The sequence below is a fragment of the Pangasianodon hypophthalmus genome, chromosome 2 (genome assembly GCF_027358585.1).
Source record: "Pangasianodon hypophthalmus isolate fPanHyp1 chromosome 2, fPanHyp1.pri, whole genome shotgun sequence".
Lineage (NCBI taxonomy): Eukaryota > Metazoa > Chordata > Actinopteri > Siluriformes > Pangasiidae > Pangasianodon > Pangasianodon hypophthalmus.
In genome coordinates this window covers 4865076-4880544 of record NC_069711.1, presented here as the reverse complement: position 1 = coordinate 4880544, position 15469 = coordinate 4865076, and the positions used below count along the sequence as shown (strand labels likewise).

At 40.5% G+C, this 15469-nt stretch overlaps 1 protein-coding gene across 12 annotated transcripts in view; it reads left to right on the top strand.

Moving 5' to 3' along the window:
• obsl1a (obscurin like cytoskeletal adaptor 1a) overlaps positions 1–15469 on the top strand; it is a 126673-nt gene that overhangs the window by 23693 nt on the left and 87511 nt on the right. For all 12 annotated transcript variants that reach the window (XR_008300980.1, XR_008300985.1, XR_008300983.1 and 9 more), the window contains 10 exons: positions 1915–2220; positions 2751–3017; positions 3169–3444; positions 10782–11057; positions 12140–12412; positions 12639–12914; positions 13102–13377; positions 13468–13743; positions 14302–14577; positions 14967–15236. Coding sequence is in view for 8 of the 12 variants with exons in the window: in XM_053229459.1 (XP_053085434.1) it covers positions 1915–2220; positions 2751–3017; positions 3169–3444; positions 10782–11057; positions 12140–12412; positions 12639–12914; positions 13102–13377; positions 13468–13743; positions 14302–14577; positions 14967–15236 (2772 nt within the window). In the remaining 4 variants the exon portion in view is untranslated. The remainder of the gene's footprint in view (positions 1–1914; positions 2221–2750; positions 3018–3168; positions 3445–10781; positions 11058–12139; positions 12413–12638; positions 12915–13101; positions 13378–13467; positions 13744–14301; positions 14578–14966; positions 15237–15469) is intronic.

The following is a 15469-nucleotide window of genomic DNA, read 5'->3' as shown; positions in this document are numbered from 1 at the left end:
CACATCATCAAAATAAAAATAATAAAATACTTAATAATTGAATAGTGAATAATAAAATTGAATAATAAAATACTTAATAATCTTAATATGTGTGTCTGCACTTGAATGAACTTAGTTTGACTACAGAACTAACTGAACGAACAGAAGGGAACATACACAATAAGTTTCACTGAACAGTAACTGTATTCACCGAATGCATTATTTCTCCTTCCTTTTCACTTCAATCAGCAGGGTAATCTGTAATTAAACACTTTGCATATTACCATATGAAATTGTTCCTTGCTGTTTACAATTTACCAATTGAACACAAAGGAATCAATTATCAAGAACAACAAAAAAAATTAGTCAACACCCATATGTATGTGTATATATGGAGGTCCGAATTAAATAGGAATGTGTTTGGCTCAGTTCAGTCAGTATGAATGTGTAAATGTCTACTGAGTCTTTGCAAGAATTGATGATGAAACTTGATGAAACTTTCTCTTCCTTGAGGCTGAGTGATGACGAAATTACTCCGTAGTGAAATCCAGCGCGGCTCTCCCTCAATGCGCGAAGCCAACATGATCACAGAATGCTGAGACAGTCCGTCCACAATGAGCTTGCGATGTAACGTCCAATTGCTAATGCAATAAAACAGTTCAGACATCCATTTAGAAAAATATTCGCGAACATGGGTCAGATTAAGTGATAGCCACACCTGCGGCTCACATCTCTCTTCAACACCCATCGTCGAAATGCATAACAGTAATAACTTTTAAACTTACAACATTATTTCCATAACATAAATGTGCAAACAGGTTTACCAAGTATATTAATTCGGCAAAAAAACAATTTACATGTGTTGTGTTGCATACTTTATATCCGAATAACGAACGGCATTAGCCATCCACATTTCCTTATATGAACAAACAAAATACTTAAACAATATTTATGAATATAAAGAACGATTGTGACTTACCTAATGCAATAAAACAGTTCAGACATCCATTTAGAAATATATCCGCGAAGATGGATCAGATTAAGTGATAGCCACACCTACCACTCACATCTCTCTTCAACGAGCTGGCGCGCGTGTGACGTCATCACCCATCGTCGCGCGTCATTACTTATTTTCGTCCGACACACATACACAAATAATACACGTCTGAACGTTTTACACGCTAGGCAAGGGAAATAATATACACATACATATGAGCATACATAAGGATACAGCATCAGTTATTTGGTTGGGTTACACTAGTACATTTCCGTAAACATGGAAAACACATCATTTCCAAATGATCATTTATTGTCAATTAATCAATTCCAAATGATCATTTATTGACTAATTTAGTGATTGATTGACTGACTGAGAGTTGAATTATACAGTCTCTTATGTCTCAAAGGACATCACACATACCAAGAAGCACTGTGTACAGGACTGTCAACATTCACAGTGTCATTTGCCTATGAGGACTCTTAGAGCAGAAAAATGCATTAAGAAGTTCCATACCCAGATACTCTAGAATCCACATAAAGAATCACTGGCCGAGTGTAATGAGATATTAGCAATGTAGACAATAGTTGATAGATTAATAGCTGCTAAATAGTAAAGTCCTACAATATGGGATTGATTGAACTTTGTTTTCTATATGTGTGAATTTACCCAGTTGCACATGCAGCCCTTTAGGCCACAGGACCTATTTTAGGATTTAGGCCATTGTGCAACATTTATGGGCAGAATGTTATAAGTGTAATGTAGTGCACTGTCCCCTTCTTTGTCAGGATCTGGGAACAAACATACACCCACCCAAGTTAGGATTGCAGGTTTGTGTGACAGTTGCTGGGAGAGGGGGTGAGGAAAATGCAGAGGAGTAGAAACAGTGTTGGAAATGCAGCTGTGGGTCTTGTTTCATTCCTTCTTTTTTTTTCCAGCAATAAGACACTGTCCACCCAATTGTCCTGTTGGAGTCCAGATGAATGCAGACTGCCAAAATGGTGTTGTTTTGTCATGGTCACATTCCCCAAACCTGCAGAATTCCACCAAGTTCATGTACCAAGTAGAATTCCAGGAGATTGGCTCTCAGGAGTGGGAGCGCTGTTTCACCACAGAGACTGGCACCTTGGCTGAGATCCTGGGTGACAGTGTGCCATGTGAGGGTGACTATCGCTTCCGTGTCTGCTGTGTTAACAAATATGGCAGGAGTGATCATGTGGAGTTCCCTAAATCAGTGCATCTGGGTAAGAAAATGATAATTCCCCATTTTAAATATAAAATGTAGTATCTGAGGATTATACGGGATGGTTTATGTGCTCAGTTTTTGTCCATCACATATTTGTATTGGGTCTGATCTATTAATCTGAAAATAGGGTGTGGTGGTAGACTGTGATAAGGAAATTTGAAATATGTTTCCTAATATTGTTATGTAGTACTGGCACACATCAGTAAATATGGTATCATAAAATGTTATTTCTAGGTGCTTTTTGAAATGTGCTACAAGATGTTTAGAACAGGGTAGCCTTTTAAAGGGGTGAAATTAGAGAAAATTGTAGTTCTACTTTGTTTTGATAAAGGCAATAGGTAACATTTTTAACAAACAGTTTTTAAATAACGTTATAGCAGTTTCTATAGTCAATAGAAACTGCTGCTAATCCTCCTAAAATATGAAGTTGTAAGCATATATGGGATGTACCAAAATATAGTCATATCCTTAATATGCCTTATATTGTCTTTCAAAATGCTACTGTCTTTAATGTTTTCATATTTATAGTCCCAGGTCCAAAGATAAAAACACCATTGAAGAACACTAGGGTGACTGAGGGGGAGGATGCTGTGTTCTCCATCGAGCTCTCCACTGCTCAGATTGGCACATGGTTTCTCAATAGCACTCAGCTGCAAAGAAGTGAAAATCTTTGCATCAGCCAGTCAAAGAACATCCACACTCTGCGGTTTTGCAATGTGTTGAGTGTGTATAATGGAGCTGAGATCACATTCATTGCCAGCGGAGTCCGTGACTCAGCAGTCCTTCAGGTGCAAGGTATAAAGCTTAGGAATAATTTTGCAAACTTCAGAGCTTTGCTTACAGTATATAGACATGTACTGTGCCTATATATAGCTGATATATTGTTATTTCCATGTTCACATTGGTGAAATAATGAATAACAATGGATATGTCTTGCATTGTCCAGCTGCTGTGAATAAGTTCATCCCTCTGCCAAATGAGGATAGCAATAAGAGAGTACAGGCTGGAAACCCCATTGTGCTGTACTGTGAGATCTCAAACCCCATAGCTGCTATCTGCTGGTTCAAAGATGGGCAGGAGCTTCATCAAGAAGAAGGGCTGAACATACAAGCCGATGGCAACATGAGGAGGATTGTTATCCATTCATCAGAATATTTCCACTCTGGAGTGTACACCTGCCAAACTGATGATGATATTATCACCTTTAACGTGAATGTTGAAGGTAAATGCCATAGTTCAGTCTATAGTCTCTTTAGTGATCCTAATCCTCTTTGTCATATTAAAATAGTAATTTATTAATTTGAATTTGAAGTACAACTAACTTCAGGTATGTCATGAGATATGACCACATATGTTTTCTGATATTCTAATCCAAATATTTTTGTGTCTGTGATTTTCCATTTCTGTTGTTTTATGGATATTTGTTACTGGCTATATAAGTTATCGTTGCATTTTTTGTTATAATATATGATGCAGAGATTGTTCAAGAATTAGAGCTGATTTATACTTTTGCATTGAAGCTTCCTTGAAGTTTCCTTGTCTGTGAGAGGTGCTTATGAGAAAGCACAGCGCCCAGTGACACAACGATGCACTCACGTGCTGTCTTCCTAGAAGTTAACTGTGCATCGTGCTTATATAGTGCACCATCCAGCCTTCAGGCCACGCTGATAGGTTGGCAGGGATGTGTGTTTGGTTGCGTGCATTGTGACAAGATTTTGTGACCCTTTTTCTGTGGTTTTTATCAAGAGTTTCAGGGTGATTGTTTTCCAAATACATCTCAAGTGAATACTTTACTCTTATTGCATACAGTGCTTTCCATCTTCTATAGGCTGGAGACATGCTCCTGCTTCCCAAACTCTATTTGAAAGTGCTCCACTGCTATTAACAATCTTACACATAACAGATTGTGACAGAAACAGATTATAAAATCATTAGTTTAGACTCAAGCTGTTGCTTTCATAGGCTGGTAAAATGTTTCCCCTATGAAAAAACTCTCATCGGTGTAACATAATTCCATTATCTGTATCTGTGTCTATATCTGTTTAATGCTCAAAATATTTGTATCTGTTTTCATATTCAGATTTAAACTGGAAGTTTAAGCATGGTCTATACCGGGAATTTTTTATGTTAACCCTACTACTATTGCCTGAAAACACTAGAAAATACAAAAAAAAAAAAAACCGAGCAGCTGGAAAGAGAAGATATTTTCAATCACAGATTATAACAACAAATATTAATTTGTGGAACATTACATTATTCAACTCCTGAACTCTAATTATTTCTGAACCTTGATATCTTGTGTACTGATATCTTGTGCATGACCTACTTTGCCTTTTGCTGGGGAGCCATCAGGCCTGCAACTCCCCTCCCCTGGTGGGAGAGGTAATCTGCCACAACCATCTGTGCCCCCAGTCTGTGAACCACCTCAAATATGAATGGTTGAAGTGCCAGATACCAAAAAGTGATCCACCCATTGGCATCCTTCATGTGGTGTAGCCATTGGAGAGGTGCATGATCAGAATGAAGGGTGAAAGGGCCCCCAGTAGGTAGTGTCAGAGGATGAAGACCGCCCACTTGATGGCCAGACACTCCTTCTCTATGGTGCTGTACTTGGTCTTCCTCAACAAGAGCTTCTGGCTGAAGTACAGCATGGGGCGCTCCTCTCCCTCCACTACCTAGGACAAAACAGCCCCCAGCCCTCTTTCTGACACACCAGTCAGAGAAAAATCTGGCAAATGCAACCATGGGCCCCCAAACAAAACTGCTTGTAACTGGCAAAAAAGCCCGCTCACATGGCTCCATCCACTGGACTGGATCTGATGCTCCTTTTTTAGTGAGGTCAGTCAGCAGGCTGGTGACGTCTGAAAAATTAGGTACAAACATCCAATAATAGCCAGCCAGCCCCAGGAACTGCCTCATCCCCTTTTTGGTCTTGGGTCTCGGGCAGGCTGCAATTGCTGCTGTATTATCATTTACACAATTCTTCAGGGATCTCAAGATAGCCCTGAGATGTTGTAAATGCATTGTGCTGGCAGAGGATTCTGTCCATGAGACATTGAAACATTGCTGGGGTTCCAAACAACCCAAACGGAAGGGTGACAAACTGGAGTGCCCTAAACAGAGTGGAAAAGGCAATTTTTTCAACAAGATATTGGAGTCAAGGGAATCTGCCAATATCCCTTGTTTAAATCCAGTGTCGAATAAAAGTGAGCAATGCCTAACCAATCGAGCAGTTCACCAATGTGAGGCATCGGATATGCATCAAACTCAGACACTATGTTGATGTTTCTAAACTCCACACAAAAATGGACTGGTCTTACCCAGGGCACCAAGACCACCGGGCTGCTCCAGTCACTGTAGGACTCTTTGATTACTCCCACGTTGAGTGTAGCCTTGAATTCATCCCAGACCACCTTTTTAGTGAAAAAAAGTGGCCACAAACAACCATACTTGTGGCAAGCAACACAGCTGGAGATGTACTGGGCTGCAGCAGCTTCTGGAGTGCCCGCTGGCTGTCAGGAGTGCTTGAGTTTTGTGGAGGATGGTGAGGGACTTGATGATCTCAGCTAGTAGGGAGGTTTCCATGGTGGTGTCAGAGTATTCTCCATATCCCACGTTTTGGCACCACTGTAGATCTCCAGTGTGTGAGGGTGTGGAGTAAGATTCAAGAGACAGACAGAATCTTAACTGAGCTCCGGGATCATGTTTATTCAGACTGCACTTTTCAGTGCACTTTCAAAACTCAACAGAAAACAACAAAAAACTCACAGCTTTTGCTCAGTCAGGTTCATGTTCTCACTTCTTGGTGTGTATGTGTGTGTGTGTGTGTGTGTGTGTGTGTGTGTGTGTGTCTCGCACTCTGTCTCTCTCTCGCTCATGGGTTACAGGAGCCACTGAAAGCACAAATTGACACAAATAGGTAGACCGCCAGGTAATGAGACACAGGTGAGAATCATCACATACTCCCTACTGCCACAGTATGCAAATATAAAAGTCTTGGGTCCACACAGACTCTGCATTGTTCAAGAAGGAGGCATAAATTCAAAATCAGGGATGAATGAACTTTGGTCCAGAAGGTGAACTGAACCTTAAGACAACAAAGGAACTGGTGAAGGAGTTGGAGGCATCAGGAACCAAAGTATATTCATTCACCATTAAGAGAGTTCTACATGACCACGGCCTGAAAGGCTGTCGAGCAAGAAATAAGCCCCACTCCAAGAACAGTATAAAAAAGCCAGACTGAAGTTTCTCTCAGTCTGGAGAGAAAGTTCTCTGGACAGACGAAACAAACAAACAAAAAAAAATTAACTGGTTGGCCATAATGATCAGAAGTGTGTATGGAGGAAAAAGGCTGAAGCCTTCAATCTGAAGAACACCATCCCAACTGTAAAACATGGGGATGGCAGCATCATGTTGTGTGGGTGTTTTATGGGAAAATGAAACCAGTGCACTTCAGAAAATAGATGGCATAATGAGGAAGGAGGATTATCTAGAAATACTGAAGTAACACATCAAGACATCAGCAAATGGGTCTTCCAGCAGGGCAATGCCTAAGCATACCTCCAAATCTGTAACAAAAAGACTTAAAGACAAAAAAATTATAGTATTGGACTGGCTAGTGCCACTCCAATATTGCCAAAGTGAGAAGCTTGTGGAAGACTACCCCAAGCATTTGATTCAAGGTGAAGCCATTAAAAGGCCAAATAAGTGCCACCAAGTACTAACAAAATGTATGTAAACTTCTGACCTAGTATATAACAGCTGAAATAAATCATCTTAACTGTCTCTTAACTATTATTTTGAAATGACCTTTTTATGGAAATAAAGCAGATACCCTAATTTACTTAACACAGATAATGTAACATGAAGTCTGTGAAGTAGAATGCCTTTAGCCTAGGTGTTTGTAAACTTTTCGCCTCAACTGTATATGGAGCAATGGCTTCATGTTTGTACAGAAATATGGTAGAAATACGGTCTTCCTCCACACCCTCACACACCGGGTTCTGTGGTGCCGAAATCTGGGAAAAGGGAAGACCTAGATGCCGACATGAAAGCCTCCCTTCTAGGCGAGATCGTCAAGTCTCTTGCCATCCTCCACCAAACCCAACACCAAGCACTTGACCTGAGCAACGAGCAGCATCTGCGGTTCGAAGCCCTAACACAGGAGCAGGTTGATAGCTGGCAGGCATTCCAGAAGCTACTGCAGCCTGCCACATCTCCTGCTGTGTCCCCCCGCCACTGTGCCACACATGACATTCACCAAGATTGCTGCCTCGAGATTTTTGAGCATGCTGCAGCTGCGTGGGAATGGCCAGAGGAGGAAGACTCAGGAGGCAGGTGGAATTTTACCCGCACTCCGGGCTCACATTTAGTCAGTTCGCACTTTTCAGCGCACTTTCAAAAACTCAACAAAAAACAGGTCAACTCAAAGGGTCTGTCATGGACTCGCAGCTTTCGCGCCATCAAGTTCAATTGCATGCTCCTTGGCGTGTGTATGGGTGTGTGTGTGTGTGTGTATGTGTGTGTGTGTGTGCATGTATGTGTGTCTTGCAAGCTAGATCACACACACACACTCTCTCTCTCTCTCTCTCGCCGGTTACGGGAGTCACTGAAAGCACAAAGAGACACAAATAAGTACACTGGCAGTAACAAGACACAGGTGAGAAACATCACACATTACCTGTCAGTTCAATCCACCTCCTCTCTGTCTGCAGCTGATGCTTGACCATGCCCCTGTTGCCATATATTTTAGGTCCCAGCAAGGCAGTGTTTAGGTCAGGTTAAAACTGAACAATGCATCTCCCATTTGTGTAATGTATTTACATGTATTAGTAATTTTTCAGTGTATAACCATTCGGTCTATAATGTCAGCACATGGAAGATATATAATGCAAATCAGAACTGTTTTGGAAGCACACAATTGTATAGGATGTCTTCATATGTTGTCGCACTACAGTTTCCCTTCACTGGCACTAAAGGACCTATCTCAAATATGTTCCAGCATGACAATGCCCCTGTGCACAAACTGAGGGCCATGAAGACAAGGTGTGCCAAGGTTGGAGTGGAAGAACTCAAGTGGCCTGCACAGAGCCCTGACCTCAACCCACTGAACACCTTTGGGATGAATTAAAATGCCAACTGTGGCCCCAGGCCTTCTCACCCTACATCAGTATCTGACCTCACTAATTCTCTTACAGCTGAATGGCCAAATCCCCACAGCCATACTCCAAAATCTAGTGGAAAGTCTTGCCAAGTTTTTTGATTATTAGATTTATTTTTAACAGAAGAAAATTGTGGTCAGTTGCTGGTACCACCATGGTAACACATCATGTTTAGTTGGTAAATAATGTGCATTCATTCTAGCACTAATTTGAATTTTTATATATGTCATGTAAGAAGTCCATTCCTGATTACATAGGTTGCATTATCCAGATCAAGTATGGTGAGGGAGAGTAAGTGGCAGTTGGTGTCCGTGTGCCTTCTGAGCTAGCTAGCTAATTTAGTTGTGTCAGGGAAAGTAATACAGGAAAGAGATATAAGCGCATATGAATTCTATACCATTCCATGTGTAACAGAGTTATGAATATACTTTTACAAGTTTTTTGTATAACTTCACAAAATGTTGTACAGTTTTACACACCCTTGGCTAAATGACATATTTTCTTGATTTTTGAAGTGAAAAGAATTAAAACTCAACCTCTGCAGGAAAGTTTTTTTTTTTTTTTTTTAATTACCTTTTTTCTGCAAATGTTAATGCACAGCTACTTTCTATTTGATGAGCTTAAAAACTGAAAAAAAATTAAATAGTAAATGTGGCATGTATACCATTTATTAACTAATTAGGCCATAACTCTAGGACTCATTGGGTAGGTCGAGAATTGTCGTTAGAAGTCAACAAAATATTTTGCAAACAAATTTATATCAGCGTGAGCCAGATGAGATGTTGCATATGCCATCATATTGTGATACTCATTTCTCCTGTCCCCTCCATAAACTTCCTGCGACACTCATGCCTCTTCATAAGTATACATAAATATGCTTGTAGGTTCAATATTATCTTTCACTATAGCTAATAAAGGAGCTTTTTTACAATGTGGTTAAACTAGTAGCAGTCAGTGCATTTAGATGCTCTTAGGTGCACTTAGGTAATGTTAGGTAATAATAATATTAGATAATATTACAAATATCCCTAGGTAATATCATTTTTATACCAGAACATAATACAGTTTTTACATTTTTGTCAAGTCCAGTCTGCTAGCTAATTTAGCTAAGATAATAATTCAGCTTAGCCAGGTAATTCACTCCCGAAATCTCCCTCATGTGAAAGTCCCTGTCTTTTCATAAAACGTCCACTGACTTCATCCAGTGCATTTGTTCAGTCCCACACAGTTTAGTTGTGGTTGTTTGTGATGTGCGTTTTCTGCCTCAGAGATTTGTGATTGCTAGTCACAGGCTCACTTCGGGGCAGTGCTTGTGCATGTGCACGTGCACAGAACTGCACAAAATTGTCCCCCTTGTCCCCCATGGCTGTTATGCCCCTTCAGAGTGTATGATAGCCTGAGGGAGAACTGAATAGATTGGATCTGACTGAAAATATTCAATTACTCAGCAAAACCTTCTTCATGTAAACTAAACATACCTCCCATAGCACCATGCACCATGTTTGAGAGTCCGACAAAGGCAGAGAGGAACAGGGCTATAGAAGCTGGGGATTCTGTAGTCTCCCCCCTGTTAGGTGTCTGATCCAGATGTTTCCTGGTTCAAGGACAGGGAACCTATCAATCTGCGAAGTGGAATAAATGTCCACACATATTGGAACATTAATATGTCAGGTATGCAGGTATGGAAGCAAGTGCAATACACAAGGCTTTATTAATCATTGCAAACAATACAAAGACATAATCCAAAATCAAGGTCAAGGTGCAGGCAATGGTCAGGCAATCAACAACATAGACTAGGGCAGGCAAGAGAGAGTCGAGAAAACCAGAAGTGAAATCAAGAACCAAAATAGCAATCAGAATACAAAGGCTTGGTAATATCTGGAACAACTGAACACAGTGTATACTTCACGAAGTGAAGGTGCTGTGAGGGTGCTTATGTAGAGTGTGGGTGATTGAGTCCAGGTGAGTGCAATCAGTAGTCTGGTAAACGTGAATGTGAGAGTGTCTGTAATGGCTGTGCGTTGTAGTCCATGGTGGCCATGTTTGTAGGCCATACTTTACTCTGGGAGTTGGAGCTTAAAGCCAATTCTGGCATTGACATGACATAAAAATATTTTACCTTTTCATTCCCTTCCTTTCTTTTCCAAAATCATTAATTGTACAGATAGTATATTATGTTTTTCTTTTTTATTATCTTCCTAACTGTTTCACTAAAACTTTTGTGTCACTTTCACTGAAACCTTTGTGGATTAATATGATTTAATATTTCAGTTCTTGTGTGGACCGTATGAACTGTTTCACAGCAGTGTTCAAAATGAGGAAGTATTTAATTCATTATCACACACTATGACTGATCAAAGCCACCACTATGTTATTGATTACTTAATTATGTTTTCAGGGCCCCCAGTATCATTTAAAGAAATTCCATTGGAGGAGAGGCACAAAAGCACCATGGAGCTGGACCCAGTGGTGCTGCACTGTGAGCTCTCTAGGCCAGATGCCACTGCCCACTGGTTTAAGGATGGTATAGAGGTCTTCCAGAATGACAATGTCACCATTAAAGCTGAAGGCACCATGCAGTGGTTTATCATCAGATCAGCAAATTTGTCTGATTCTGGCACATACACATGCCAAGCAGGAGAAAATACCATGTCATTTACAGTCACTGTTAAAGGTATGGATTAATCAAAATCTACTTTCACTGAGCACTTTATTAGGAACACTATACTAATACTGGGTAGGGCCTACCTTTGCTCTCAAAACAGCCTTATTTCTTCATGGCAGGGATTCTACTAGATGTTGGAAACATTCCTTTGAGATTCTGATCCATGTTGCTGTGATTGCATCATGCAATTGCTGCAGATTTTCTGGCACAATAGATAGATAGATAGAACAGATTTCATGCTGTGAATCTGTTCTATCACATCCCTGGACTGTTGAAACAAGGCAGGTTGAGTCCATGGTTCATGTTACTGACACCAAATTCTGACCTTACCATCTGTGTGCCTCAGCAGAAATTGAGATTCATCAGACCAGGCTACTGGTGCTGTGCTCACTGCAGCCTCAGCTTTCTGTTCTTGGTGAACAGAAGTAGAACTTGTCATCGTCTTCTGCTGTTGTAGCCCACCCACCTCAAGGTTGTGTGATCTGAGTTACCCAAGAGTGGTGATCTGAGTTACCCTAACCTTTCTGTCAGCTCAAACCAGTCTTGCCATTCTCTGTTGACCTCTCTCATCAACAAGGCATTTCCATTGGCATAACTGCCACTCACTGGATTTTTTTTCTTTATTGCACCACTCTGAGTAAACTCTAGAGACAGCTGTGCATGGAAATCCCAGGAGATCAGCAGTTATAGAAATACTTGAACCAGCCTGTCTGACACCAACAATCATGCCACAGTCAAAATCACTGAGATCTCATTTTTTCCCCCATTTTGATGGTTGATGTGAACATTATCTGAAGCTGTATCTGCATGATTTTATGCAATGCACTGCTGCCACATGATTGGCTGATAAGATGATTGCATGAATGTGGGTGGTCCTAATAAAGTGCTCAGTGATTGTACATTTAATTATCCTACATCTAATCTACATTTACACAGGTATTTCATATTTGGAATGCTGAATTCATGTAACTATGGAGGCACAATTTTATGAGCAAATATGTGGTAGAAGTTTGCAAATTGGATATCATTTTACACCTTGTTTGGATGTCCTTGGATGAAACATATACTGAACTTGTTTTGACTTCAAACAGAACCACCAGTGATGATTGTGGAACCAAAAGATGACATCCACTTAGATCGCTATGTCTCAGAGGAAATTACATTGAGCTGTGAGCTCTCTCGTTCAAATGGAGCGGCATGCTGGTTTAAGGATGGACTGAAGGTCCAGGGTAGTGAAAATGTTCGGCTGAGTGCTGAAGGCCCATACAGGAGGTTAACCATCATCTGTGCCAGCAGAAGGGACTCGGGAGAATATTTATGTGACACAGGTGGTGATACTGTTTTCTTCCAGCTGAATGTCACAGGTGAGCACCTCTGAAGTGAGAGGCTTTATTGGAAGACATTAAAACTGTTATGGTTCAGGGTCAAAATGAAAAATTAAAAATTTTTTACATAAAATAGAACAATGCTATGAAACGTGTCTTCATTTCTCAATTAATAAAAAGTGAAAAATCTTCCATGTCATTTAATCTTTATTATAGATCACCTTAATTACTCTATCAACTGTTTCTGCTGTTTCTCACTAATTAGAAGCTCCAGTGCACATTTTGTCCCCTAGCGAGTCAGAGGTGGAAGTATGCATATTGAGATCGGAAAGACTTGTCCTCAGTTGCGAGATCTCAAAGCCAGAGGCTAAAGTGTGTTGGTACTGTGATAGCATGGAGGTAGAGGAAAGCAATAATCTTATACTGGAGGAAGATGGCGTTCACCGCAGGCTGGTTATACTTCAGACCACTATAGATGATTCAGGAGAGTATGTGTGTGAAACTGCAGATGATTCTGTGATCTTCTGGGTGAAAATAGAAGGTACTTTATCTTACAGAGTGAATGAACAAGGTCTCCAATAGTGATATTAATTAGATTATGAATGGCACATAGTGAATTATATTTATCTTAATCTTAGTGATCTCTAAAATAAATGAAAACCACATTTATGATCTTAATTTGTGATATAGATCATAAGAGTTAGTAAGTTGTTTTTTTCCCCAAACAGAACCGCCTGTTAAACTCTCTTGCTCCAAAATGACAGGCAGTGATATTCAGGCTTTCTCTGGGGAAGCAATGATACTGGAGCTAGAGGTTTCACGTGAGAATGCAGAGGTGTGCTGGATGAAGAATGGTATGAAGGTGGAGGAAAGTAGCAATGTCACCATTACTGTGGATGGCCTTATTCGCAAATTATCCATCCACTCGCCATCGCTTCTCGACTCAGGCCTTTATACCTGCAATGCGATTGATGATACGATGGACTTTCAAGTTAACATTACTGGTAAGTGTTGTCTTCATGTAGGCATAGTGCCATTAGCACATTTGTAAATTCTTTCACTCTTGAATGATTAACCTTTTCTTATTTGATCAGAGGCTCCACAGAAAATCCTGAAAAAAGATGAAATGAAGACAGAATACAAGGTTTTGTTGTCTGATGACATTGTATTGGAATGTGAGCTATCCAGGCTAAACACAGTTGTAAGGTGGTACAAAGATGGAAGCCCTATTGAGGAAAATGGACATTTCTGTTTTGAGGAAGAGCAGGCTTTTAGAAGACTAGTCATCCTATGTGCTGAGCTGGAGGACTCTGGGGAATATTTACTTGATGCAAAAGATGACAGCATTTCATTTCATGTCACTGTAGAAGGTATAAAGCTTTGTTTGTATAGATTTTTGTAAATAAATGGTTTACCTTGTTCATGTACATGAATATTCAGAGAATTTATATGTTACACTATATGGCCCAAGGTTTGTGGACACCTGACCATTACACACATATGTGCCTTATGAAAATCCCATTTCAGATTTAGTCCCCCTTTGCTGTTATAATAACCTCCATTCTTCTAGATTTTGGAGTATGGCTATGGGGATTTGCCCATTCAGCCACAAGAGCATTAGTGAGGTCAGGCATTGATGTCGGGCGAGTTGGCCTTTCACACAGCAGCTGTTCTAGTTCATACCAAAAGTGTTCAGTGGGGTTCAGGTCATGGACATCTCTTTGTGCACAAGGGCATTATCATGCTTGAACATGTTTGGGCTAGGCTAGTAAAGGGAAATTTTAAATGCTGCTACAGCATACAAACGCATCCTATACAATTGTGTGCTGCCAAATTTGTCAACAGTTTGGCGAAGTCTCACATATGGGTGTGAGGGTTAGGTGTCCACAAACCTTTGGCCATATAGTGTACCTGGTGTATTCCTTCAGAGCCTCCTGTGAAGATTTTGGGGAACTCCGACCAGACTGACTACCAGGAAATGGTAGCAGGTGATGACCTGATTCTGGCATGTGAAGTGTCACGAGCAAATGCAACCATTCAGTGGCTCTATAATGGGAAACCTGTGGTCCCTGACTCCCGCACATACATTGAGAATTATGGCACACTGCACAAACTTATTATATCTGATATCCAGTCCACTGACTCTGGGAAATATGTGTGTGATGCCCTTGATGACCAAATGGTGACCACAATTAAAGTCCAAGGTATTAAGACTATTACTTCAGATGCTTTTTTTGGAGAAGATTCATAGTATAGGATGGAGGACTTTTTTTGTTTTGAAGTGTTTTTGCCTAAATGTACATAGAAAACTTGCCAAATCAGAGCAGCAGGGTTTATATCACCCATGCATACATGCAACTTATCACAGACTCATAACATATGACTAATTAAATCGAGTGTGAGCTAACAAATACCAGAATGAAGGAAAGAATAGAGGAAAAAGTGTAGAGGAAAAGATCTAGATAGGAAGGAAGAAGGTGTAACAATTATTGTGTACTTTATTGTTTTATATTAGTATGAAAGGTGAGTATAGCTTTTCTTTTAATATTATTTCATAACTTTATGTAATTTGTTGAATGGTTGCATTCTGCAGAGCCCCCTGTAGAGTTTATTAACAAAGAGGAGACAATAATGGTTACGGGTTATGAGGCAGAAAGCATCACTCTGACAGCCGTGGTGTCCAGGCCAAATGCTCCTGTGCGCTGGTTGAAGGACTGGACTCTGGTGAGTGGAGAACGTTTCAGCAGCACCTCTCAGGGCCTGAGCCACACCTTCACCATTGAGCCGCTGAAGAGATCTGACAGTGGCGAGTACACATGCGACGCCATCACAGATGAGCTGCACTTTAGCTTGCTGGTTAAAGGTAGGGAGCTTAATGTCATAAATTTTTTTACATTTCTTTAATGGAACTATGCACAGTAGCATGCACTATATGGCCAAAAATTTGGGGCACTTGCCCATCACACCCATATGTGCTTTTTAAACATCCCATTCCAGATTTAGTGCCCCTTTGCTGTTGTAATAACTTCTGGGAAGGCTTTGCACTAGATTTTGGAGAATGGCTGTGGGGATTTGCCCATTCAACCACAAGAGCAT